At 33.5% G+C, this 27,994-nt stretch overlaps 2 protein-coding genes across 6 annotated transcripts in view; both read left to right on the top strand.

The window, feature by feature from the left end:
• Positions 1 to 6,759, top strand: part of LOC111057980 — a 158,307-nt gene extending 151,548 nt beyond the window's left edge. For all 5 annotated transcript variants that reach the window (XM_039434421.1, XM_039434424.1, XM_039434423.1 and 2 more), the window contains one exon: positions 708 to 6,759. In XM_039434421.1, coding sequence (XP_039290355.1) covers positions 708 to 1,001 — 294 coding nt within the window. In that variant the 3' untranslated portion in view covers positions 1,002 to 6,759. The remainder of the gene's footprint in view (positions 1 to 707) is intronic.
• A 7,690-nt stretch (positions 6,760 to 14,449) lies between these two features.
• Positions 14,450 to 26,315, top strand: LOC111057984 (heat shock 70 kDa protein cognate 4). Its single transcript, XM_022345472.2, has 5 exons — positions 14,450 to 14,857; positions 15,629 to 15,845; positions 16,887 to 17,035; positions 17,909 to 18,118; positions 24,734 to 26,315. Exons 2-5 carry the CDS (start codon positions 15,638 to 15,640, stop codon positions 26,129 to 26,131), a joined length of 1,965 nt encoding a protein of 654 aa, XP_022201164.2. The 5' UTR covers positions 14,450 to 14,857; positions 15,629 to 15,637; the 3' UTR covers positions 26,132 to 26,315.
• The last annotated feature ends 1,679 nt before the right edge of the window (positions 26,316 to 27,994 follow it).

The raw sequence follows: 27,994 nt of genomic DNA, 5'->3' as shown, positions 1-27,994 counted from the left end.
GAAGAGGTGAAAGTCATTCCCATGCCTCGTATATACAAGCATATGGTCCAATGCACATAGAAGTGGGATGACTTCTATGGACACACTTCCGACTTGGGATGGAAATGCGCAGCAGAGAAGGCATACAGAGGTAGGGATACAACGGCTACTATGTTGCCGTTTGCCGGCTATCGTTCTCTAATTTCCAGTGAGTATTCAAGCGCTCATGTTGAACTTAGGAAGTTTCCTCTCTGCAATCACAGTCTCGACTGACTCTATTCGACAAATTGACAACTACGCTTCAACCTATGACTCAATCCATCACTGCAATTGACTGATCTCCCTCCATTTCTCTGCGCCGCAAATTCCGCCAAGTCTGAAGAAGATTTGCATGAAGTATAGTGTACTGAGGCTCTCACGGAGAGTTCTATTTTTCCAGATTTGGCTATGCAGATGTGTAGCAAGTTCATGTTATATCTTGCGGCCTCTATGAATATCATCTAGTTGTTGAGAGCGGCCCCAAACATAATAGAAATTTCATACGCACGTAAAACATAATAGTCAAGTTTGAGTGAATTTCGCGTGAGTTCCTTTGTTGATTATAAACACTGTCTTCTTCCTTTTCCTCTAACATACATTACTTCAAATTTTGTCACTTTTATCAGAGATGTTGAATAATTGTTCAATAGTGAAGTGATTTCATTGTTAAATATTCTGATTGTGAACAGTTGGACGACGACCTGAAAGCGTCGGCTGATTGGACGTCGAAGAGCAGCGAACTTCTGCTGGCCAAAGACGACGACGACGACGACGATGTGATGGGAAGGGGAGGGGCAGGGGGCAAGCCCTCCGAAACGCCCATCACGCAAAACCTGTTGAGCAAGGCTGCCAACACAACAGGCAGCGGCCAAATCTCGACCAGTCTGCCGATTCCGCTCTACGAAAACCCCCTGGCACTGCTGCCAACCTCAACATCAGGCTCGACGTCCGCCTCGGGTGAATGGGACGCGCCCCCACACTGAAACTAGATAACATTCAAAATTAATGTAACTTGTTCGAATGAGACAATCGCAGCGATTAGTTTAAAGTTGTCTTAGATTGCAATGTTTGTAGACGATTGCTGAGTTGATAGATGATTGCAATGCTGGTAGACGATTGCGATGTGACAAATTTTCAGGGCCAAATATGTTTTTTGTAAAAAAATAGTCTGTTTTGTATCTGTCACATTCGTAGTAAGGATCGTTCAGAGAAATTTCAGTGATCAATTGAATGATGATTTGAAGTTGAATTACCGTATTCATTGGGACAAACATATGTGTATACAAATAATCTATTTGTCGCAGTAAGGTCCTTTCAGTTATTTCAGCTACTAAAATTCGTTTTGTAGAACAGATAAATGCATTGTGACATGTATCTCTAGGGCCAAATATACATATAAAATACCCGAATAATCGGCAGTGACACAGTCCACGTAACCAAAATTAATTACGATAGGTTTTTGGAATGTGGAAATTAAGATCATTTAAAGAAATTGTGATTTATTCTGTGTGAATTGATTTCCTTTTAAGAAAAATTAGGTTGCACATTTTCAGAACCGAAATGATTATATTATAACGATTGATCGAAAAGGCTTATGTCAATCATTTGTATCTTTATTTGCTCTATCATTACCAGTAGCATTATCATTATCTAGTGTACAAAGGGTCTTAGAGTATGTGTAAATCAATTCCTAAACTTGTCTATAAAAGCTTTGAACCCTGTGAACTTCGTCACAATATTTGTACCTATCAGGTGGCCCACTTCAGTGTGTTGGCATTTGTTTGTCTTCATTTGCAGCTATGTGTGCTTAGAGTCAGGAAGAACATAACCTGTATTGTATTAAAGGTATGTTCAATAAGATTTTATACAATATTATAACTTTCTGTTAGATACAGAATGTTTTTTTCTTTCGGAAGAGAGGGGATTTTATCCTACCACATTTTGTGATGGTTGTTCAATCATTAGATTTAGCGTTGAAAAATGCATGCAGTGAGGTGACACGTTGATAGTGAGAGAGCAAGTTTGAAGCACGCTATGAAAAATAGTGCACATTGAAGCGAGGTGAGGGATAGTAGAAGACTAGTTTATATCCCGTATCAATGGATATATTTTAAAAATACTCTTATTCACTTTGGATCTGTTAGTTAATTGTTCCTTTTTATACACACACCCTATATTTTTGCCAAACAACGATATTATATTTATTATGTTTCCTATGTGAAATAAAATTAAACTCATTTGAATTGATAATAATTATGAGGATAGTAGGATATTGGAATTTCCTTACAGTACTACAATAAGTTGAACCATAAGAAATTCTCTGAGATATTGCTTTACTCATTGGTTGAGAGATATTGTCCTGATTGAGTGGACATAATTATTATTGTCCGGACATAGCCATAACCTAGTCATTCTATTCCAAGTCTCAAGCAAAGTAACTTATGAATAGACTAATAATATTGATGCTACTTAGTGTATAAAACATTCGCAAAATGAGCAATACTATGCTCCGCTGTGACATTAGTGATGAACAGTTGTACAGTATTACTAAAAACATGTTCGATGTAATGTTACATGTGTAAGTTCAATGTTTTAACTGTTATTGTGAAAACTTTTGAGATGTATAAGTCTAAATCAAAAGTTGCATTAAGATGTTGTTGTATTTGACAAGTTTATTGACGCTAGATAAGATAAGATAGATAGTTGTTTCAGCGTGTGGTGAATCTTTGTTACGTAATTATTTGTTATTCTGAGTTATTTTTGTGGAATACCGATAATTCTCAGCTGCATCTCAATGGTTATCAGGAAAAATTAGGAAATTAGTATGTTGAGAAAATGTCTTGGAATATCAATTTACAAAAATACTCCATATTTCCTATATCCGGAAAAACCGTATTCCTGTTTATTAAGTACTATTTTTTTAAATATAAATTCCGCTTAGGCCTATAAGAATATTTAAATTACGGAACCTATCATTTAGGTTGAAGGATCAAAGTAATTCATATTAAAAATTTATCTTCAAATAGTTTCCTACTGTTTATAAATAAATATTACTGACAAACTCCCCCAAAAGACTTGGATTGGATCATTTGACACACATGAATTATTTGATAACCCCAAATTAAGTCAGTATTAATAGATAAACTTAGTGCACTATCAGTATTATTCTTAATAAATTTTCATTAGGTTAGTTAAAATTATTTAAGTCTAAACCATCAGTTTATCAACTAAATAAAACGTCCCACTTACTTTTATTTTGTCCTGCCCTGGCCAGATTCTGTTGAGAAACTGTGAACAATTCCACTATTTTTGTCATGAGAAGAAATTAAATCTATACAGAAAAAATTATCTCGAGCTTCATTAGATGTAAATTGACAAGACCAAGAAATTTCAAGAAATGTTGTGTTTTATTTCCAAATTTCAATCATTTAGTGTTCCTATACCGTATCCTTTGTTATACTGTTTGATATTTTACAATATTTGGTATATTGCTTGAATATTGGATTAAATACCTTTGAGGTATTTTAAAAATTCTGAAATTTAATAGAATGTAAAAATTTAGCATGATTTCTCAACGCATTTGTTATAAATTCAATCTCGTAACAGCCCTACTTGAACTTTGAGGTATTTTTAAAATTCTGAAATTTAATAGAATGTAAAAATTTAGCATGATTTCTCAACGCATTTGTTATAAATTCAATCTCGTAACAGCCCTACTTGAACATTATTTGCCAAATATAATTATTTCAATATTTAGAAAATAGGTTATAGGGTTCGGATTTTTAAGCAGGAAAAGTACAATTACTTCCAATCTAATAAATTTTACTATTGTAGAGGAAATACAGTATTCAGGTATGTCATTAGTTGTTATTTTAATAATAGGCATAATTATATTGTTCAGTATACGCAGATCGCTAGGTTTGATTTTGATTGAAAGTTCAAAGAAAGGATTAACTTAAATTATATTGAATAATGTAAATAATGAGGAAGCAGTTGGAATACCACATTATTAAATCAAAATTTAGTAGTTACTAGAGGTTCACATTTTTTATTTTCAAATTGAACTTTATTATTTATATTTTTCTCACAGTACCTAATTAGATTTACTAGAAATGTTTGGTAGGTATCTATTTGAATAGAGTGTTCTAAACAGACAGATGAGATAATACTAAATTACAGATGCAAAAATATTATTGATTGTATCGTATTTCATGTTGATTACATCAACACATAATTAATCATCAATTTATTTCTTACAGCCAAAAGTGGAAATCGTTGTTGAAACAAAATTATAAAATTATTTACAAGAATTAGAACTGGGATACTATTAAGAAAAATTATTAATAGTATTTCTCTTGATAAAAACAATTTATCCCTAATTGTTTCAAAAATTTTATTTATAAAAACATACTTTACTTTTTTTAAAAGTTAGGAAACATGAGTTTGCAAGCAATCATCAAAATGTTTTTTATTTTTATCAAAATGTAATGTATTGATAGTAAAAAATGGACTAATAAGTTCTCATATTGATAAAAATAAAAATACTGAAAATTGAATTGAAATTTATTTATTGAGCAATATGTGCTTGTTAAATAGTGCCTACTAAACGACTTTACCGCTTTATCCTGATATTGAAGACTCACTCTTTTAAACTTGTGTTTCACAAAATAAATTGAAGATTTTCCCTAATGTTTCAATAAAAGCAGTCTAGCTAATTGGTGCTTTACCAAAGGGTGTTTGATTTTTTCGCTGCTTTGATATTGATTGATTTTTCATACAGCAGTTTCTACTTTAACCTACTGAAACCTGTTTTTGAAAATATCACCGATCCAAATCATATCATTATCCTCGAATTTCAGAAATTAAATCTTTAACAAAATATAATTTTTGTTTACTCAATACTTATGAATATGACTAGAAAAATATTCATGTATTAATTTTCGATGGCTCTATAACTTAATTCTTATTAAAAACTTCAACAGGATTTTATTATTACGTGATTAATATGATGTTGGAAGACATGACATTTTCTAAAGATAGTATACATATTTATAAATAGTTGAAGAGAATTGAATTATGTAATTAAAAATAACAGAGACTCATACAGATACACTGTAACTAACTTCTTGTGAAAATTAAGTATTTAAATTGCGGAAGTGTACTGAATGGACTCAATAAACCCACTCGAAAACTAGATTAAACTCCAAGGAAACCTTGTAACTCGAACTAATATTTTTTATAAATATATAGGCATCCTGTACTATCGATTAACTCTTCTAAGCATTGTTGTTGTGAAACATATCACCAAAAATGTTTATCCTAATCGTTATAAGTATCTTGATATATTTATATGAATGAATATAAGTTATAGATATATAAAGTCGATGTAGTGACCTGAGACTGTTTAGAAAAGCCATATTGTATTGTTGAAGTGAATGGAGCAAAATATTAATATGTCACTCTAGTCTTAGATGTATATTTATCATTGAAGTGTGCAATGCTGGCATTGATATATTTACATGAAAAATTTGTCTGAGATACTTTACCAAAATTCTCTTCTGTTTCCAGAATTTTTTTCTTATCTGCAAAAAATAAATATAAATCCTAACATTATATTACTTTTTTATTATTTGCTAATGCGGTTTCATTCATACATTAATGTAATCTGAGATCATATAATTTATAACTAAATAATATTAATACTGCACCTACTCCATTAATGATTAAAGCTATCTTCAAAATTCAAATAAATAGCCTACTGGCTCTTATTGCCATTATAATATAATAACTAAGAAGAAGTAGACTAACTAAGAAGAAGTCAATATAAGAAGTTTATATATTTGGGTTCTGAGAATGTTTTCAGAACTTTATGGTACGGCACCAAATACAATGTTTATCCCATTCTAATAAACCTAGGCTGTATCAAAGTACCTACGTACCCAATACACTCTACCTTGTTTTCCTGGGAGCATTAAAAATTAAACAATTATTTTTTGAAAGAAACATATAGGTACAAATTATGTTGCACTTCAATCCTATAAGTAGTTGGTCTAATTCGTAAGTTCACATGAAAAATATCAATTCTTTCCACTCAAAACTGTTCATTCATTGTTAAAAAATTAAATTTTAACACTATTTTTGGTTTAGAGTCCCTTGCGGGAAGGTCCCACCTTGCCTTAATATAAAATTTAGGCTTTATGAAGACTGTCATACTACAGCCAGAACCCAGTACCGACAGTTTATAACGTGCCCATCCGATAACCTCATCGGATTAATCGGGCACAAATAAGAGTTGCGATAAAAACTTCTGTTTATATCTGGTCTTGAAACTTGAACCAATTCTTTTTGTTTTGATTTGAATAATTTCAAAATTTATTGAATCTCAGACAATTTTTTATTACTATAACATTTATCGTCGAATGCATCATGAAAATTGCATTTACTTAGTCACGTTCATCTAGGACAAGCATTGCACACTTCTAGTACTGTACTCATGTAACTAAAAAACATTTTGATGTTGTATTAATGAAACTTTTTACAGTTACCTTTAATAAGAAAAAGTGAATCTGGAATGCCTTGTAAATTTTTGTCTCTGAACTGGAAACAAGAGGGTAATGCTTTCAGTGTATTAAAATAGGTTGTGTTACAAACAGAAAAATATTATACCAATGAATTTTGTGACTAGATGTAAAAATAAAAACAAAACAGGCTGTGTTATAATTAAACCGTTTCAAAAGGAAAGTGTGAGAGTTTTTATTCAATTGCATGCCGATCTATCTCAATTCAAATACAATTCTATACAATTCAAACACTCTACGAATCCTTTTTTTTTTTTTTGGTGATGTAGGCCTACTGTACATTATATTTCTCTTCTATAATTTTTCATCTATTCCAAGTATAAATTCTAAATAATGCAACACTGCGCAGTAAAATTAACATGTAATGGGAAATCAAATTGAAACAGAAATGTTGAATTTGGGGGTGTGATAGTGATTGCCGAAAAGTTTATTGAACTAATGAGCCACCAAATGAACTATTAACCCTCTAGATATAGCAATTCTGATAAGCTATTATGCTCCGGTTATGGATTCAATTACCATGTCTTTTGAAACATTGTTGCATCTCCCTTGAATTTTGTGCTCAAGCTTCCTCGAAGGATGACCCTTTCAGACCATGCTGGGTATTCAGAAATAATGGGAGTTTTTAGGCATGCTGCACAGAGCGTTCGAGTTCACTCTGTTAGGTACATTTGTAGCGTCCACTAGCTGCTACGGCAACTCGGAATTGAAAATGTCCGGGACTCAAATATATGACATTATCCCAATTCCGTTCCCCAGCAGCACCTAATGGGCGCTACTTATCTGTTATCTCCCAGAGAGCAGAACAGCGTACTTTAGAACGGATACTGTTTTATTGATAGGTGCGTAGAAGACTTAAGAGAAGAAGAGTGCTGTTGCTAATTGCTATCTCTCTAACTAGCTGTATCTTGTCCAATAGACTATGTAGCAAATGATAAATGAAGTGTCAAGTCAAGAATTATTTTTCTACCTGTAACAAATTGAGTAACCGATACAGTATTCTGACTAGGCAAACTGTACTACTGAGTAAAATATCAAAAAACCCAGTTTGTTGACTGATGATTGATTATTTCAATATTTTCAGGATGAATTCATGTGTAGAAAAGCAAAGGATCACCAGTATTATTCTGCAAACGTTCAATTGAAACAAAAGTGGAGGCATTAGAAAATTTGTGAATACATTTATGAAGATTAAAATATTTTCTACAATACTGAGCAGAACGCTCCTCATTTGGCAGCGCCAAAGAGGTCTGCTCAGTGAAGCGTTTCTTTTGAACCTAAAATACCCATCTCATACTACTTGACCATGTTTCGTATATAATATGATTATTTATTTTTATTTTACTACTATTGACTACTTGGGAATAACTTTTTTAAGCAGCATTATAGGATTGGCATTAATTCTTGCCTATATGCTAATACAAGTTCGGTATATAATTTACCTCTAATCAATTAGTTGGAGGATAATAAATAAGTTACTTTTGTATCTAGAAATTTCTTTATTTATAAAATATTAGTAATCCATGCCCCTCAGGGGTCCGTGAAAAACACAAATATTGTAGATTGAATTATAGTTTTATATTTCCATGCTGATAAGTATTATCCTATCGAATTCAACTTATTTGACAATGGAAAAAATTAATTGTAAAAATAGAATAATTATATTTATTAGTTTCTCAAAATTCACTTGGGGAGTAGAAAACTCTCAGCAGAGGTCTTTGGTTGGTCTCCAAACCGCAACTTTTTATTCACAAATGTTTTCAAAAGAGAACCGTTAGTCAATGAAATTACTATTTCATTTTGGGCTTTTATCGTTATAAGGGTCGTTTAAGTAAGCGTTGAATCATAAATTGAATAAATTTGTTTCAGTTATTATTAAATTAGAATTGATTGATTATTAAAAATATCCTTATGACCATCCTCGTTAAATTCCTAATCTTTATGTAAAATTCAAATGTATAACTGAATCGTTTGGTACTGAAGTTCAAAAGTGATTATGAGTAAAATAATTATGTATGTCCTATCCCCTACTTATTAATTTAAATTGTTTATTTCAATAATAGTATAGGAGATAAATAAGAAAATAATATATAATAGCCTATTATAGCCTACATTTCATTTTTCTTATCTAAACTACTATTCATAAGAGGGTTTTGGAAAAAATTTACAGTAATTCAGTCAAAAATTTTAATGACCTTTCTAGAGAAATTAAATTTAGAAATCTCTATGATTTTTTTTGCTTGAGGTATGAAACTGATGATGATGAGTTCATCAATCAGTAGTAGACCTACTGTTTTTTGTTGAGCCACTGGGAAAAGATTCACTAAGGAAAAATATTCTTTTCCCAATCACTAGGAAAATATTTCTAAACTCATGAAAAATTCATTTAGGTTATTTAATGTTAATAACATTTTAATGTTATGTCTGCTCTATTCTGGAAGAATAATAAAATGATCCTCAAGTGGTCAATGCATATTCTTGAAAAATATCGAAAAATCCACTCCCTCTTTCATATAATATAAGCTTTTTTGAGATTTAAATCATTAGATATAGACCAACATAATATTAGAATAATCTTCCACTAGCTTTCTTTCTTGAATCTTATTCAGCTTTTTATTTATTTTATAATTTTTCACTGCTGGATTTGCTATATTTTCTATATAGATTATATATATTAAATGATAATTTCTCATTATCATTTCTTAGTTTATTTTTAAATTACCGTAGCCTACTCTAATATGTTTGTTATTGTTGTACGTTTCTCATTGATTTTAAATTGAGAATTATTCTATTCGTTCTAACATCAAGCTAATGAAAGGTTTGTGATTTTTCCAAGCATTTAGAACGATAATTGGATTGTTCAGTGGTTTGATGGAATAAAACACCACAAGTAGAAAAGAGAGTAGACACTTTTTACTTCATTAATCATGAAATATCCTATTCCACTCCTTTTAGTTGAAATTACCAAGAAATAATGTAGGCTACTTTCGTGTCAACAATTCTATTATGTTGATATCTTAATCAGTTATTGGAAGTATTCATTGAAGAAATTTTCATTTCTAAACACGATTCATTTGTGGACGGTAATCAGAACAGTTTCGAAATTCAACAGAAACAGATTATTTCATCTTTCAAGTTCTAAATAACTAATATAGGATGTATACATGAATAGTTATGATTTTCATTGTAGACTATTTGAACATACCAGGCGTGATAAGGCCTACGTGTTACTTTGATTCAAGTAACAAAACTCGTTCTTATAAATAAAGGATTGGTTATTTTACTTAACTTTATATGTATATTATTTTTGTTATGATGATTTTATTATTCTTTATTAGTTTCATAACAGTGGGCACTTGAGGATATTTATATTTTCCAATAGGCCTACACCAAGTGATCCCTATGAGATCATTACATCTCGCGTATTCACATGAACATAGCACGTACAGTAGCCTATTCAATGCAAATCTTCATATGGGGTTTTGGAGAGTTGAGTGAATGTATGGCGTAATTGAGTGATATGAGGACAGATTTGATAGCATGGTGAGATGCTGGGATATAAAAGTGTTTGAAGCTGCTTTGATTGGTCAGGAAGGGTAAACTTATAGGCTATAAGGGTAAAGGGTACAGCAGGAGGCTGTGCATACTACCCAACAAATACAAAAGGGCTTGAAAGAATGAATCATATAAAAGCTTCATTATCAAACTGTGCCAAAAAATCCTACGACAACATAATAGAGGACTTTATATAGTCTATACTACTGCAATCTGCAATGCAGATTTCTATAGGGTATTTTTGTACAGGTAGCCTATACACAGAGTGAGTCAAATGTATGGGAACCCTTCAATAAATTGGAGACTGTTGTAGATATAATACTGTAACTTTCAGGATGAGTTATTGGTCAAATACTCTACCTTTTGACGTACAACTGAATTTCAACCCCTCATAAGGGGGTGACTTAGAGGTTGTAATTCAAATATTTTAAATGTAAACACCCAATGTCTGGTACATCATTTTAAAGGCCTTTCTAAAACAAGAAAAATGACATCAATAAAAATGTTTTATGATACTTTCATCCAAAATGGCGGCTGATAGAAGTTCCAGTTTAAAGCTCAATCAGCCGCCATTTTGGATAAAAAAAGCATTTAAATGTTGATATTTTCAAACCTATTTAAAATGTATAAATGTTAAGATGATCGAGAACTCAGAATAATTATTCAATATTAAATAAGGGTAGCGGTAGTCGGTAGCCTTTGTGTCTTGAGTTAACACATCTTAGATAAATTGCTTGATTGCTGACACAGTACCGTAATCATGAGACTACTTGAGCCTAAAGTATGAGAGTACCTATGATCAAAGAGAAAAGATGGCGTATTAGTTGTTGTCTCTGGTATTATATATAATAAATACATAATATACAGCGTACTGGTATTGTTGTTTTATTATGTATAAATTTTGTCGGTTTTGGTTTTAAACATTCCAAGATATATTAATTTTACCAATCAAAGCAATAATAATTATTTTTAAATATTTGATTATGAGTTATAATTTTGAACTATTCTGCTATAGCTTTTATCTTGTAATAGTATGATTCTACTACAACCTTATATTCAATAGGTACCTAGCCTATATTGGTTGCAATATGTGTGTGTAAATTTAACCGGCGAAGCCATTTCAACATTTCATCACATTTTAAACCGGCACATAGATTTTTTAGAAATTCATATACCTACTAACTTATACGGTATAGACTTACTACTTACAGAATTCAGATGAGGAGTTATCGTAGCGGTACCGTAGGCTTACCAAATAAATATAATTCTTCAATGTTCTTACAATATTGTTCTTGAATTAATAACAAAAATTGATTTCAAAATAAATTTAAATTTTACATATCCAGCCGGGAGTGTTGAGTAATATAATACCGGGTGATTACAAATGAAATAGACAACTTCAATAGCCTGTACAAAATTAAACTGGTGTATTGCAACATAGTAATAAGTGATATAGGTTTGTAGGGAATTTCTTAAAGTTTATGCTGGTAGAAACTGAAAATTACACCTTATAAATTGCAGTTAGTACAAAGTTTAAATGACAATGATAAAGTTGTACGTAAAAATTTTTGTCAAGAGATGCAACATTGTCTTGAAAATGACGACACATTGTTTAATCGCCTAATTGTCAGTGATGAATGCACTTTTCACATTAGTGGAAAAGTTAACAGACATAATGTACGAGTATGGGGAACAGAAAACCCAAGAGAGACTGTACAGCATATACGCGATTCTCCTAAAGTGAACGTGTTTTGCGCTTTATCTTGTGAAAAGGTCTACGGGCCTTTCTTCTTCCAAGAACCATCAGTAACCGGAAGAATTTATCTGGACATGTTAACCGAATGGTTAATGCCTCAACTCCATGAAGATAGTTGTAACTTCATTTTTGTACAAGATGGAGCTCCGCCTCACTGGTACTCAGACGTCAGAGGGTATCTGGATGAACATCTTCCTAGACGATGGATCGGCCGTGCAAGTGAGGAAAACGTTGTGTTTCAGCCGTGGCCACCTCGTAGTCCGGACCTAACGCCCTGCGACTTTTTCTTGTGGGGCTATGTAAAAGACAGAGTTTTCGTACCACCGCTTCCTGTTGATATCGATGATCTTAAACAACGAATCACAAATGCTCTTGCTACAGTTAACCGTGAGATGCTTAGTCGTGTGTGGTCAGAATTTGACTAACGTGTTGATATCTGTCGTGTAGCAAATGGTGCACACATTGAACATCTGTAAATTTTCAATAAAAACTTCAAGAATTCTTCTATGTAACCATGTAAGTAATGATCTAAACTTTTAAATAATAAATTCTCTACAAGCTATTCAAACTGTCTATTTCATTTGTAATCACCCGGTATTTATGTTGCTTTATTATTCCATTACAAAAAACCATAGAGGCCTAGATTGTTTTGTAGTTTGGACATACTAGTGCAGTCAATATAGACATAAAAAATGGGGTGTGCTTGCAATTTATATTGTAGTTCTGATTTTTTAATATATTATTTGGGTACATAAGAGAAGTCCAGAACCAATTTCTTAATCCAAAATTTCCTTGTGCTACATACAGAGTGGACCAATAACCTCGTATTTTCGGCTCATTCTACAGTTTTCAGCTATTTCTGCCAAATCTCGTAATGGGACAGAAAAATTTGCTCTTGCCTTTTTTTTAGATTAAAAAATTCTGAATAAAATGCGATTATTCGGAACTCTCTATCTCCAATGAGTACTGAGTTATGATAATGTGAGGACAATGTAGTTGGTGATGATGGTTAAAGCTGAAAATTAGGTGTTTTTCACAATACAAGGAGCATTGTTGTCAGGTGTACCTGAAAATCTATTCCAGATAGAGCGCTCTCCCTGATTTCAGATTGTAGAGAGCACAAAAATACGCTCAGAGGGATTTTGAATTATACATCTAAATGTCAAAAATCGGAAGATATTGTTGATCAAAAACTGAAATTCATCTGAATTGATTTTTCCTTTAAATTTCACTCATTTTTGAAAAATCATAACTCAGTACTCATTGGAGATAGAGAGTTCCGAATAATCGCATTTTATTCAGAATTTTTTAATCTAAAAAAAGGCAAGAGCAAAATTTTCTGTCTGATTACGAGATTTGGCAGAAATAGCTGAAAACTGGAGAATGAGCCGAAAATACGAGGTTATTGGGCCACTCTATGTATCTAGCACAAGGAAATTTTGGTTTAAGGAATTGGTTCTGGACTTCTCTTATGTTCCCAAATAATATACAGTATTAAAAAATCATAACTACAATATAAATTGCATGCACCAATATATTATAGTGGATGGTGTTTCTTAGAATATAATATTATTGGCCTATGTTATACCGGTACCGTACCAAATTCTCAAGTACCTAAATAAAAATAAAAGTACCGTACCCTTTTTTAGGGTTTTAGATTTTTATTTCTATTCAAGAATAGCCCTAAGGAAAAAATATGATAATAATACGGATACCGCCGTAATTATTATTTTTAAAAACTACTATATTCTCTCATTACTTTTATTTTTATTCTTCAATAACCTCTCAATTTTAAACTTATTTATGTTGTGTTTGTGTACAAAAACTCCAATAATCAATATATCAGCTATCAGCATATTTTATTATTATTTTTGGCTTTGGGCCTCTGGCTCTTTGACCCGTGATATAAAACTACCTACCGTACTGTATTATTTAATATGACGCATGTAGATTCAAAATTAGTTAGCACAAATCATTAGTTTTTAGGCTACTGTAGGCCTACTCAGTTTCGTAATTCGTTACCGGTTCTGGGTATTTTTAGCAATACAAATCTGATGAAAAATAATTATTCCACAACGAAATTATTCTAGAAATAGTACCATAAGAACTGCCTTAAGCCGCGTTTACACCAAAGTTATCAACAAAATGTTAATAACTTAATCCTTATAGATTGAACATAACTTATCATACACAGGATGAACATAATTATGTGTTTTCAAGTTCCGTTCAATTTAATAGAATCTGTACTGTAAGTACCTATGTTATTAACATTTTGATAATAACTTTGGTAAATATAGTACACAGGTTGACATGTACGCAATTGGGATTGTAGCAATAATACGCAATCTACTGCACATTCTTGAATACTTCAGAATTCTCTAGCATCAGGATCACGTTTTCTCTTTTTTGTTTACCTTGCCTACTCATACCATCCTTGCCGTACTATTGAATTCTATGCGATAAATAATGCGATAACCGTTGCTCTGACGTCACAGTGAGTCAGTGACAGACCTCTGTCTTGACTGGAGAAATGCTTCGATTCTATTACCGCCAAAAATGGAATTTGATAAAACCATTGATTTTGAATTTCAGTTATTAAAATAGACTTAATAATTCAATTTAAAAATTTACCAATCCTTCAATTTTGAGAAAATTTGGTGAATAAAAGTCAATTTTTACTAACCTGGATGTTGTTTTGACTTTCACGGCATTGCATCGTTAACACGTGAACCAATGAGATGACTCGTTCTAGACTCTACGATGAATTCTCCTCTATGATTGGTGGAATCGTATGGAATATTCTAGAAGCTGGGTAAATGAACAAAACCGGCTGCACGACCAACAAACTTCCCGTTTACGTCTTGGTCTTGCAAACGAGCAGTCACAAGAGACTGTGCTAAACATTTTTATAAATTTTCCAATTTATCCATTGATTCCTACTATTTCTAAGGTGAGTTATATACATGTTATAGCTTTGTTCTAATGATAATTGTCAATTTTAAAGCAGATCAATCTGTTATTATTGAGAAATTGAATTTTATTGTTACACAATTTTGTCTTCGTTGGATTATAGGTTGCACGTTGTTGATAGAAGATTCATAATAGTATGTTTTAGTTTTTATACAATTTGACAATTAAATTTATGTTTGAATTTGAGTATTAAGTAATGCACTGCAATGTAAGATTGATTTTTATTGTTTTTTCGTATAAATAACCACTTGATTCCGTCCATGTGCTCATGTTCAAAGCCTCTCGACTAACCTAGTGAACGTTATATTTTATCAACAATTGATTTTTGAACACCTATTATATCAATAAATTTTTTTATAAATTTTAATTTTGTTGAAACAATCCTGCTTCGAACAAACAGGAAAATGGTTATTGAACGCCTTATACGGTATTGCCCTTGAAATGATTGGCAACATGGCGGCTGCACGTTGTCTGAAATGATTTTCATTTTTCGCAACCAATTTCCTTTTGAATCTGTTTAATTATCAAACAATTACATAGATTTGTTAATTTGTTGAGATGATGGAACTTGCTGTGAAGTTAAGAGGTGTATTTTTAGTTTGATGTAAAGGTTTGTGGATTCAAAATTCATTAATTTTCCTTATGATTCATCACTTACTACGAATTATGTATAACCTTGCTAGTTGTAGTCGTTTCATATAGACTAGCTTAGTCAAATTCTTAGTTGCTATAGCTTATTTTATTTTTTTAGTAACCCAAAATGGCCGCCAAAGCACCAGCAGTGGGCATTGATCTAGGAACTACCTACTCTTGTGTTGGAGTTTTTCAGCATGGCAAAGTTGAAATTATTGCCAACGATCAGGGTAACAGAACTACACCCAGTTATGTTGCCTTCACAGACACTGAACGTCTCATTGGAGATGCCGCCAAGAATCAGGTGGCAATGAACCCCAACAACACAATTTTTGGTGAGTTATACACTAGACCTATTCGATTTTTGTTATAACTCAGTTTCCTCTTTTTATTGCCTAGTTCTAGTTCAAGATATTTATCTGATTAATTTGCTATCAATTAGCAAAATATAAGAATCTCAATATTAATGATTTATTTGTTCATTCAAAGATAATTTTTTGACAACTGATTTTTAATTTGATATTCTTACAATAATTAACAGTTGATCTTACATCAGATATATCGTCTTTAGATGTAGTGACAAGGCAGAGAATCGGCAACGCTGTTCTCCCACCTTTCACCACTGCCATTACAAATAATAACGTTGACCTCACTACAGGATTATTTTGACTAACTGTTCATAGGTTATTTCAGGATAACCTTTACTTTTATTAATTATTGTAAATTACCAACCTAACTATTATCAGGTGTTAGAAATTCTCTCAGTTTTCTTCCTAGTATTTAGGCGTCAAATTGTGCAATGAACATATTTGCGTCTGACAACATCAGTGAATTGTTTAATATATCATTTTATATGTTTATTATCAAAGTACCAATAATATTGTGATTCATGTGTTACTTAGTAATTATTTCCAATCATTATGTTTCTATTATGCCTTTGAAGCCGTGCTTTTATAGAATGACTGACTCATTGCTTAGTTAGCATACTAGCTTAGGTACTTTATAATTATTTTAATCTGAATCATTTTTGATCAATTCATAACATTTTTAGCCTATAATCCATTCTGTTAGGCCTTCAAAACAAATTATGAATCGATTGCTTTAGATAACTGCTAATCTATACTTGCATTTTTTGACTTGATCTCTTCAGCTGCTTTGTAGTAGGCTACTTATGCTATTCAACGTTAGTTTCATGATTGCTCAGCTGCTAAGTGATTCTAGTGCTATAATATTATCCAGTTGACCTATTAAAAAAACTTAACTAGCTGGTCCTTCCAGTATTTTTGCCCTTATTTAATAATACGAAAATATATTCGGCTATTATCAGTTATTGAATTAGTTTCATTGTTCTAATGAAATTGTTTCATTTATTCTAGATGCCAAGAGATTGATTGGTAGGAGATTCGAAGATGCCACTGTGCAGTCTGACATGAAGCACTGGCCCTTTGAAGTGGTCAGCGATGGCGGAAAACCAAAAATTCAAGTAGCATATAAGGGAGAGAACAAGACCTTTTTCCCAGAAGAGGTGAGAATAAATTTATGCGCTTTATATTTCTCCAAATTTTTTAAATGCTAGTTTTCGTCTACGAATGTGACTAGTCAAAATAGCAAACTTGTGAATCCAGTAATATAAAAAAACAAGATTATTTACTTTTAATATAATATCAAACGGAATAACATGAGACATCAACATAGTGAATATGACATTGGTACGATTTATGGTTTTGAAAAGTAGTATTTTGACTATTTGCAGCGGCAGACTAATGCGAATTAATTGAAAATCCACCTTAAATTGAGATTAAATTAATGGGATGAGGATTGAGATTGTACAGACCTGCAAGTCTTGTTTGAGTCTTCAGTTGCTTGCAGTGCAGTATTGTCTAAACTGTATTCAAGAACGGGATCATACTATTGTTCCTAACTAATTTAGAACTTGTTATGATTTTTCTCATTTTGCAAAGATTCAAAAGTATTTCGGGCACATAGTTATGATTATAATTATTCTTACATTGATCGCGAACAACGATTTATCCTTGAAGATTTACAGATTAATTATAATAATTATTCCTAAGATATATATATATATAATCTGCTTGTCAATGCTTCAAATTTGTGTACAAATCAACAAAGATGTTCTAGTACTAATCGATATTTATGCTTACATTATTTTCAATAAAATTTCTAAATACTCTGCATTTGTATGTATAGTCTAATAGTGTTTTTCCAGTAATCAATTGAAGGGTCTTAATTTAACTACCTTGTCAAAGAAGAAATTCTTACACCAGGCCTTAGCCAGTCAGTTCACACTATAATTGAATTATACAGGCTTTATTAGTTGTGATTTGTGTTTCACTCGTTCTAATTTGTTTTCGGTGTAATAATTTGATGTGTTTTTCAGGTGAGCTCCATGGTTCTGACCAAGATGAAGGAGACTGCTGAGGCCTACCTGGGTAAGACTGTAACAAATGCTGTGATCACAGTTCCTGCATACTTCAACGACTCTCAGCGTCAAGCAACCAAAGACTCGGGCACCATTTCCGGCCTCAACGTTCTGCGTATCATCAACGAGCCGACCGCTGCCGCCATTGCATACGGTCTCGACAAAAAGGTATTGCCAATATTGCACAAGCCTCCTTGTCACTCAAGTCATTGTTTTCAATTAATTTCTGTTCCAATGAGCTGAAACCGTGAGAACTCATTTTTTCTTATAGGATTCTTAATATTACAGTAATTTGAAGTTTTTACACATAGTTTCTTATTATGGGAGATTTCTTTAATTTTCAGAAGCAGAATAGTGTGCCAGAGCTCCTAAATTTTCAAATATTGACTTGACCACACCAGACTAGCACACTAGTCTGCCATTTTAGGAACTTTGCTTTTTAACGGCTTCTCCTACTGCTCAGCTGAACAATTATTCATTGGAAATCAGAGATTGATGCTAGAATCAGGGCTAATTTGCGAGAGACTATTATCCAAACTTCTAGCGGAAATTCGCTACCTGGTGTAATCGATTGTGCAATTCGGGTGAAATATTTTCGATTACTGGTACGGTACAATAATTCATAATGACTCGCCTTCAATCAATTTATGAATCATAATGTCTCACCTTCTTTTAAATGTATGTTTACTCAAATTAAATCATGCTCTACGTGGAATGGTGTTTCAGATTCAAGGGAATTTTCATTTTTGATCAAATAGTGGATTGTATGTCATTATGGATTATTTAAGATTACTGTTTCATTTTGTCTTCATCTGCTTATCAATTCGCTTTCAGGTATTTGATATCTCAAATTTTCAATTTGAATGTCTTTTTAGTGACTCCAGGAAGAGATTTGTATGTCAGTAATTTCCCTATTAACAACTAACAAACTTTCTCATTCTTACAATACTATCATTTCAATGTAATTATCCCTTGATAAATGTTTGTATTGTATAGATTTTCTAGGAGTCTCTGATGTATTATTAAATATCTTGGGCTCGGCTATATTAATCCCATTCGTATGTATCCCTGGAAGCTATGTTTTTGTCTTTCTATAATTTAGTAGATGCATCCAATTTGAACGAAGACAACATTTTTGTTAACCGGAATTTCCTTAAACTATGATTAGTCTCTCTCAAATTATTTATCCTTTAAATTTCCTTTGAAGATCAAAGTTTGAAGTTTAATATTAATTTTCCCTATGAGTCAAGCTATAAAACAGGATAAGCTGTGGAATGACTCAATTGAAAGAGTTTGACAGGCTAATGATTTCCTTGAGAGTAAATACTCTATTATTTGCTTTTTGATCATCAGCCAATATTGAAATACAGTAACATAGTACTGTGTTGTGTTTTATACGACACAGTTTCCCATTCTGTAACATTTGTTGTATTTTTATGCTTCGATTATACTTTCACATGACTTGAATAGAAATACTAAGAAATTGTCAAAAACCACAGATTTATTGATAGTTAGAAAGACCGGTTTCGGCTGTTTTACACCATTGTTTATCTGAGATTGACAATGTTGTAACAACCGAAACCGGTCTTTCTAACTATCAATAAATCTGTGGATTTTTTGACAATTTCTTACCCCCAGTTGCACGTAAGTCGGTGAACGTTTAATCACGATGAATGCTATACTTTAATCGAGATTAGCGCTAACGATGCATTTTGGTTGCTCAAAACAGAAATTTCAAGCAATAACGCCGATTAAACCAGCGTAAAAAAATTTAATTCTGATTAGTTGGCACCATTTTAACGGCGATTAGCTGAAATGAAAAATGAAGAAAATTTGGTTGCACAAAGGTAAAAATCGAAAAATAACGCCTGTTAAACTAATCAAAAAAAAAACATGCCATTCACGGAGAATTAAATCCAACTAACGCCGATTAGGTACCAACTGATAGCTGTCTTCCAATTCGGGTTTGGTAAAAAAAAAAACTACAGAATTCAAAGAAAGAGCTAAATATATGAATGAATTTCATCCGTTAATAAAATAGAGAAGTGTATTTAGCTGATATTCAAAATTATTCTGATTTTTGAGGTTAGTTTTCGATCTAGTTCGTATGCAGATAGCACGACACTGGCGACAGACAGAACATGTTTATGGTGCATGCTTATAGCCCAGTCAATAAAGGTTTTTTCGATCCGTAAATTAAATAAAAGCTGAATCTTTTACCATCGATAGAACCCTCCCAGAGGGTCAATCTCCCAAAAGTCCCAAGAAATCCCCTTGGAGCTTTCCCCCCTAGCCCCCCTCAAAGTTGAAAAATGCAGGTAATCACGGAAAATCAATTATCTCTGATCGGAAACCGTTCTATTATATGTCATTCGATTCCTTACATTATGGACTACAATATTAGTTATATTCATTTTTTTCAATAAAATTGACAGTTTTCTTTATAAAATAATATATATATGTAAAAAATTAGGGGGTTTGCGATTTGTTTTTTTTTTTTGTTTTCTTCGATTAACTTCAAAGCAAGTAATTTTAAAGAACAATGTAACGAATAATTATTGTAGCCGCATTCATTGCGAATCCATTGATGTATATTGTTATGTATTTGCGATTGAAGTTGACGCTGTGGAAGGGGAAACAGCCGACGCGGCTGACTTCCTTCACCATAGTAAACAGAATAATACTGCTGTCTACATTGCATCTCATTTACACTATGGCGCTCGAAACAATTAATTTTTTCTATTGTTTTGACATGCGCTGTATATAGATTTTCACTTTTCAATACTCTAAAAAAATATTACAATTTTCTTGATTTAACCATGCTCATGATAAAAATCAGGATTTCGTTGTTTGCTCACAGAATTTATTATATTAATTTGAAGTTTGCCTTCTCCATACGAGTCAGAGGTAACACAATTTGATAACTCTAGTTTCAGATATTGATGTTTTTCAACGAAGTTTCATGATATATTATGTGTCCGACTCCTTCATCTTATCCTTATTTTGTGAAAAATGAAGATTCAAAATTTATTTTCATAGCTTTTCTTGTGTTTTATCTTGTTTCATCACTCTTTATAATTTAAACACTTGATAATGGAATGAAAATCATCAGATCACGTGAACAAAAAAAATAAAAGGGTGGGCCTACCTGAGATACTATATGATAACACTGTACTCCTGATAAGTTGAAAATTTTCTAGCTGAAAGTAGATTAATTTGTTGCACATTCGGTTCAAATATTAACAAATGTTACCAAATATCACCAATATTATCACATATAGTGAGAACGAATTACTCTGGAGCGTTCTATTCTCACTGAACATGAAGAGGCAATACCAAGCCAGAATCGCAGTTCCGTTCAAATCATTATTATCAGAGCTTTCACATTGATTATAAGTACTTATGGATGTTATCCCCATCTCACAATTTCCCTATTTATCCTTGTCCTGATTCAGAATAAAGTAGTTGATCTCTATAATCACAAAAATCAATGTTCAGTACCTATAATAAATAGTAGAAATGAAAAAATTTCTAGCAATAATGCAAATTTTTCTAGGTACGAATTTCAAGGCTCATAAAATGACTTTTTCTCAATCACAGGCAGAAATTCCAATGATTATCATAATAGTAAATTAATGAAAATTGTTTGTATTGTACATTGTTCGATAAGCCACATCTTTAAGGTAATCAACGCGTATTTAGGATTATCATGTTTATGAATGAAAGCGAGACTGTGATAGAAGATTAGTCAAACTGAAATAAAAACATTATATACAATGCATATTTCTGATCAACTATAATTACAAATGATGGTATCAAGCCGAAATGAATTGAGCAACTGAATTTCAAAGTCACTGTTCAAATCGCACTGTGATTTCCTTCTACTTCCAAATGGATTGAATTGCCTCACTCTTCAACGTAACAATTATTGTTAAAAAAACAGTGGAATGTGAACGTCATCCAAATAGCATTTGAATTTCAATTTTCAGATCATGAAATTCATAAAAAACTAATTCTTGAGAGAATAGTGATGAATTGCAAACAGTGCAAGTAACATTGATACAATGAAAACCAACATCGATTAATTTAATACTGGACTTATCAAATTTATATCACCGTTAATTTATATTATTTAAAAAGCTTATAAAATGTTAAACCAACATTTTTAATTGTCTACTGGAGCAAAACATCGATAGAAAATAAAGAAGAGCCCATTATAAGCACAATATACTTGTGTACTAAAATTCACTTGAACTAACTCATCACTTCAACCCTTCAATGATCACAATGAACTAGAATGTTATAAAAACCATGAAATTAATAATCAGGTACATTTTTGAAATAGCTTCACCCAACTAAATCTGTGAATGCTAAGTCATAAGAAATCATGTTCAATAGATTTAATTTGAATGCTTCAAGTAGAAAATGATCTATTCTTTTAGTGCCCTAATCACAATCAATTTCAATCAACATCAATCGACATAAAGAAAAGCTTCTGCCAACCTTGTGTACAGAATGACAAGATGTGAGTGGAGGTGAAAAATCGATATGTTAACAAAAATAATAGAAGATGATGAATCATCTTTCAATAAATCTTATACGGTAGGGTACTTTGTGGTTAAATGTAATTTCATGATTTTCCTACCTTTTATGCATGCCATATTTGGCTCAACTGAAGGTATATTATCAACCTGGCTTGGAGAATATTAACTGTAGAAAACAGCAAACACTGCACGCTATAATTTTTCAGGAAATTGCCATTGTTAACACTATTGTAATCTATAATTTATCTCAGTTTTTGACATTCATAACTTATGATAAATTTTAGCATAGAATTATGATCATACACACATATTTTAAATATGTATTATATTATAATTATAATAGTATGAATATTTTATCGGTTGCAAACAATATCTTTGTCATAGAATGCATGATTTAGCACATATATAACAAAATTATTTTAGAGAATTTAGAGAATTAAAATGTGAAAAATTAGTTTCATCGCATGTCAAAACAATAGACAAAATTGATTGTTTCGAGCGCCATAGTGTGAATAAGATGCAACTTAGAAAGCAGTAGGCCTACTACTGTATTTTACTGTTTACTATGGTGAAGAGAGTCAGGCACGCCGTACTGAGTCGACTGTTTCCCCTTCCACAGCGTCAAATCGAATCGCAAATAAATAACAATATACATCAATGGATTCGCAATGAATGTGGCTACATTAATTATTTGTCTAATTTTCTTTAGATTATTTGCTTCGAAGTTAATCGGAGAAAACAAAAATCAAATCGAAAAACCCCTAAATTTTTACATATATATTATTTTATCAAGGAAACTGTTTGATTTATTGAGGAATAATGTAACGAATCGAATGACATAGGCCTATGATGGATTTTTTTCCGATTAATGGCTACAGAGATAATTGATTTCCAGTTTGCTGTTTACTATGGCTAAGAGAGTCAGCCACGCCGTTCCGCGTCGACTGTTTCCCCTTCCACAGTGTCAAATCGAATCGCAAATACATAACAATATACATCAATGGATTTGCAATGACAGTGGCTATATTAATTATTATTTGGCTCATTCTCCTTTAAAACGACTTGTTTCGAAGAAAACAAAAAAATCAAATCACAAACCCCCTAAATTTTTACATCTATATTATTTTATCAAGAAAACTGTTAATTTTATTGGAAAAATGAATATAACTAATATTGTAGTCCATAATTTAACGAATCGAATGGCATATAATAGAACTGTTTCTGATCAATGGTTACAGAGATAATTGATTTCCCGTGTTTACCTGCATTTTTCATGTTTTAGGGGGCTGGGGCGGAAAGCTACAAGGGGATTTCTTGGGACTTTTGGGAGAATGACCCTCTGGGAGGGTTCTATCGATGGTGGGAAATTCAGCTTTTATTTAATTTTCGGATCGAAACTGCTTTTTTGGACCTTCATTGACTGGGCTATTAATAGTCAGTCACCGCTTCAATATCATAACCTCACTTTTATGCCATTTGTTCAGAACGTAGACCAGTTATAGAATAATATAAAATATAGAATAATAATATAAATTATAGAATAATAATTCTATAACTGGTCTAAGGTTTAGAATAATAACATCTGTCGGTTAAATTACAGTGTTGCCGGATTGTGAAACTGTTAAAATCTTAGTTAGTTAACCGGAAAACTTAATCGGGATTAAAAACTACCGATTTTTGTGGAACAGAAATTAATCTGTAAAACTAACGCTGATTTGTTAATCGGCGTTAATGTTCATATTCAACAGACGTACGTGCAACAGGCCCAAACTATTTTTTAGTCTTTTTTACTATCCTACCTAAAAGCAATGTGTGCAATTAGTGCTATTTGATATCAAATTCTCAAGGCATATTTTTGAAATGTCTGCACACAACATTTTAACTATAAAAACAAACTTTTGTAATATGCCGAATTCATAATTTTTCACCATTTATCCATGTACATTATAGTTTGTCTTCAACGGCTATTGATTTACTAGAGAGCTAATAATATTTTATTTGATTTCTAATCAATCGCCAAAATTAAAAACAGTAACATAGTACTGTGTCGTTTCATACTGCACAGTTTCCCATTCTGTAACAAATTTTCTCAGTATTAATCATATTTTGAATGAAAAAGTCAGTACTACTGACTGAAATGTTCCAATCATTGATATTCATTAGTAAGTACCATTTAAGTAATATTTATATTCAATATTTATAATTAGGTAACTAATAAAATTGTTATTGATTTGTTCAGGGCCATGGTGAACGCAACGTTTTGATCTTCGATTTGGGTGGTGGTACCTTCGATGTGTCGATCCTGACCATCGAGGACGGTATCTTCGAAGTGAAGTCGACAGCCGGAGACACTCACTTGGGAGGAGAGGACTTCGACAACAGAATGGTCAACCACTTTGTGCAGGAATTCAAGAGGAAGCACAAGAAGGACCTGACCTCAAACAAGCGTGCACTGAGGAGGCTGAGAACCGCCTGCGAGCGCGCGAAGAGAACTCTGTCCTCATCCACCCAGGCCAGCATTGAGATCGATTCTCTGTATGAGGGTATCGACTTCTACACATCGATTACAAGGGCGCGTTTCGAGGAATTGAACGCCGACCTGTTCCGTAGCACGATGGAGCCAGTGGAGAAATCGCTGAGGGACGCCAAGATGGATAAGTCACAGATCCACGACATTGTGCTGGTCGGAGGTTCGACTCGCATCCCCAAGGTGCAGAAGTTGCTGCAGGACTTCTTCAACGGGAAGGAGCTGAACAAGTCGATCAACCCCGACGAGGCGGTCGCCTACGGAGCCGCCGTCCAGGCCGCCATCCTCCACGGAGACAAGTCCGAGGAAGTCCAGGACTTGCTTCTGCTCGACGTCACCCCTCTCTCCCTGGGAATCGAAACTGCTGGAGGCGTGATGACTGTCCTCATCAAGAGAAACACTACCATTCCAACCAAGCAGACTCAGACATTCACCACCTACTCGGACAATCAGCCCGGTGTGTTGATCCAGGTCTACGAAGGAGAGCGTGCCATGACCAAGGACAACAACCTACTTGGAAAGTTCGAGCTGACTGGCATTCCCCCCGCACCGCGTGGTGTGCCCCAGATCGAGGTGACCTTCGACATTGACGCCAACGGCATTCTGAATGTAACAGCCATCGAGAAGTCGACCGGCAAGGAGAACAAGATCACAATCACCAACGACAAGGGCCGCCTCAGCAAGGACGACATCGAGCGCATGGTGAACGACGCCGAGAAGTACAAGGCTGAGGACGAGAAGCAGAAGCAGGTGATTGCCGCCAAGAACGCTCTCGAGTCGTACTGCTTCAACATGAAGAGCACACTCGAGGACGAGAAGCTCAAGGACAAGATCTCAGAGTCTGACAAGACCGCCATCTTGGACAAGTGCAACGAGGTGATCAGGTGGCTGGACGCCAACCAGCTGGCCGAGAAGGAGGAGTTCGAGCACAAGCAGAAGGAGCTCGAGGCCCTCTGCAACCCCATCATCACCAAGCTGTACCAGAGCGGAGGCGGCGCCCCCGGAGGCATGCCTTTCCCAGGTGGTTTCCCCGGTGCCGGCGGTGCTGCCCCAGGTGCAGGAGCCGCCCCCGGCTCAGGAGCTGGCCCAACCATCGAAGAAGTCGACTAAACTCCCAATTTTTGACAAAGGAATCATTTACTCAACAATTGCAATATTTCATGCTCTCGTATATGAAATGAGTCTCTATTGACATTGAATTCTAATAATGCCTTTTCAAAAAATAATTTCATTGTTTCACACTGTTCTATTGAAATTGTTGATTAAAATAAAGATCTGGATTTTGGAAAATTAATAAAGGGTTTTCATTTTGAAGAATTTAACTTGCATGAATGTCAAGTATTAACGCAATACTGATGCGTCACACTTACAAAGTTATCGTCAGTCTTGCATGATCATGCCAGATTTGACAAATATGACTGTTTATGTGAACAGTAAATTTGAAGTTTGGCATGACTTCGAAGCACGAAATAGACGCTCAATATTATTTCAATCACGCACTTATAATGTGTGGTCATAAATCACAGTGTTTATGACGTGTTTATCGCAGTTGTGTTCCCGGTGGTTCGGAACCAACTTTGAGCTGTATGTTCGCTCGTTCACTCACATCTCTCATTTTCATCCTTAAAAAGGTATGCTTCAAAGTCCTTGCCACCCTCCCTCCATGGATGTCAAGACGAAAGAATTTGCTTTTATTTGGGTGCTTGGAGCTGCTTCCAGTCCTGGTCTCAACCGACAGCAATAGTACCATAGCTATCACCTCTACACCAATTGTTTAATTAAATTGAAATAAATCAATACATTTCACAGCTATCAAATATATATTGAACTAGCCGTCAGGCTCGCTTCGCTCGCCATATTCGTCTGGCCAGGAGGCTCCGCCCCCTGGACCCCCGACTGGATCGTCCAAAAATGAGATCAGCGGAACCTCTGTACCGAATTCTGGACCCCCGACTGGATTGTTCAGAAATAGGATCAGCGGGCTCGCTTCGCTCGCCTGCATGTAGACCTCAGCGGAACCTCTGTACCGAATTTGAACATATGTCAATTTTATCTCGAAAAACACCTGTTACTATATCGGCGTATCTTTGGCGAACAAAATTCTTCCACCTCAGCTAAACCTGTGTACTGCATTTTTTTTTAATATAATTCCATCAATTATTGAAAAAGGTGAGGAAACGCAGAAAAGCTGAGAAAACGCTAATTTTAGGCGTATCTTTGGCGTTATTTCAAATTCCTTCTAACACAACATTATTGCACCCCAGCTGAGCTTCTGTAGTAGATTTGAACATTTTCTGTTTATTTGTTCTCGATAAAGCTGAAAAAACGCAGATTTTGGGCGTTTCTTTGGAATTTTTTTCAAATCCGTTCTTATTGCGCCTCTCAAGGGCCAACTGAACACACCTACCAAATTTGAAATGTTATGTCATATTAATTTCCTTGCCCTATTACCATAGGTAAGGAAAGTATTGCTTTCCGAAAAAAATCAAGGTACCCGAATTTCTATACCTTTCAAGTTCCCCTGAGTCCAAAAAAGTGGTTTTTGGGTATTGGTCTTTATGAGTGTATGTGCGTCTGTGTACACGATATCTCATCTCCCAATCAACGGAATAACTTGAAATTTGGAACTTATGGTCCTCACACTATAAGGATCCGACAATTTTGATCGAATGCAATTCAAGATGGCGGCGAAAATGTTGTCAAAAGCAGGGTTTTTAGCAATTTTCTCGAAAACGGCTCCAACGATTTTGATCAAATTTATACCTAAAAAGTCATTGATAAGCTCTATCAACTACCATGAGTCCCATATCTGTAAAAATTTCAGGAGTTGCTCCCCATCTATGCAAAGTTTGATTTTAGATTCCCAATTATCAGGCTTCAAATACAGTTTAAACAAAAAATTTCAAGTGGAAAAGATTGAGCATGAAAATCTCTACAATTAATGTTCAGTAACATTTTCACCTAAAATTTAAA

Source organism: Nilaparvata lugens, chromosome 8, assembly GCF_014356525.2.
Source record: "Nilaparvata lugens isolate BPH chromosome 8, ASM1435652v1, whole genome shotgun sequence".
NCBI lineage: Eukaryota > Metazoa > Arthropoda > Insecta > Hemiptera > Delphacidae > Nilaparvata > Nilaparvata lugens.
The sequence above is the reverse complement of the archived record's forward strand: the minus strand, read 5'-3'. Positions and strand labels throughout refer to the sequence as shown.

Bases quoted from the DNA above. Each gene is read 5' to 3' on its own strand.
- LOC111057984 (XM_022345472.2), top strand. From the start codon at position 15,638: ATGGCCGCCAAAGCACCAGCAGTGGGCATTGATCTAGGAACTACCTAC. The intron at 17,036-17,908 runs GTGAGAATAAAT...TGTGTTTTTCAG, and splicing joins AGACCTTTTTCCCAGAAGAG to GTGAGCTCCATGGTTCTGAC. The intron at 18,119-24,733 runs GTATTGCCAATA...TGATTTGTTCAG, and splicing joins CATACGGTCTCGACAAAAAG to GGCCATGGTGAACGCAACGT.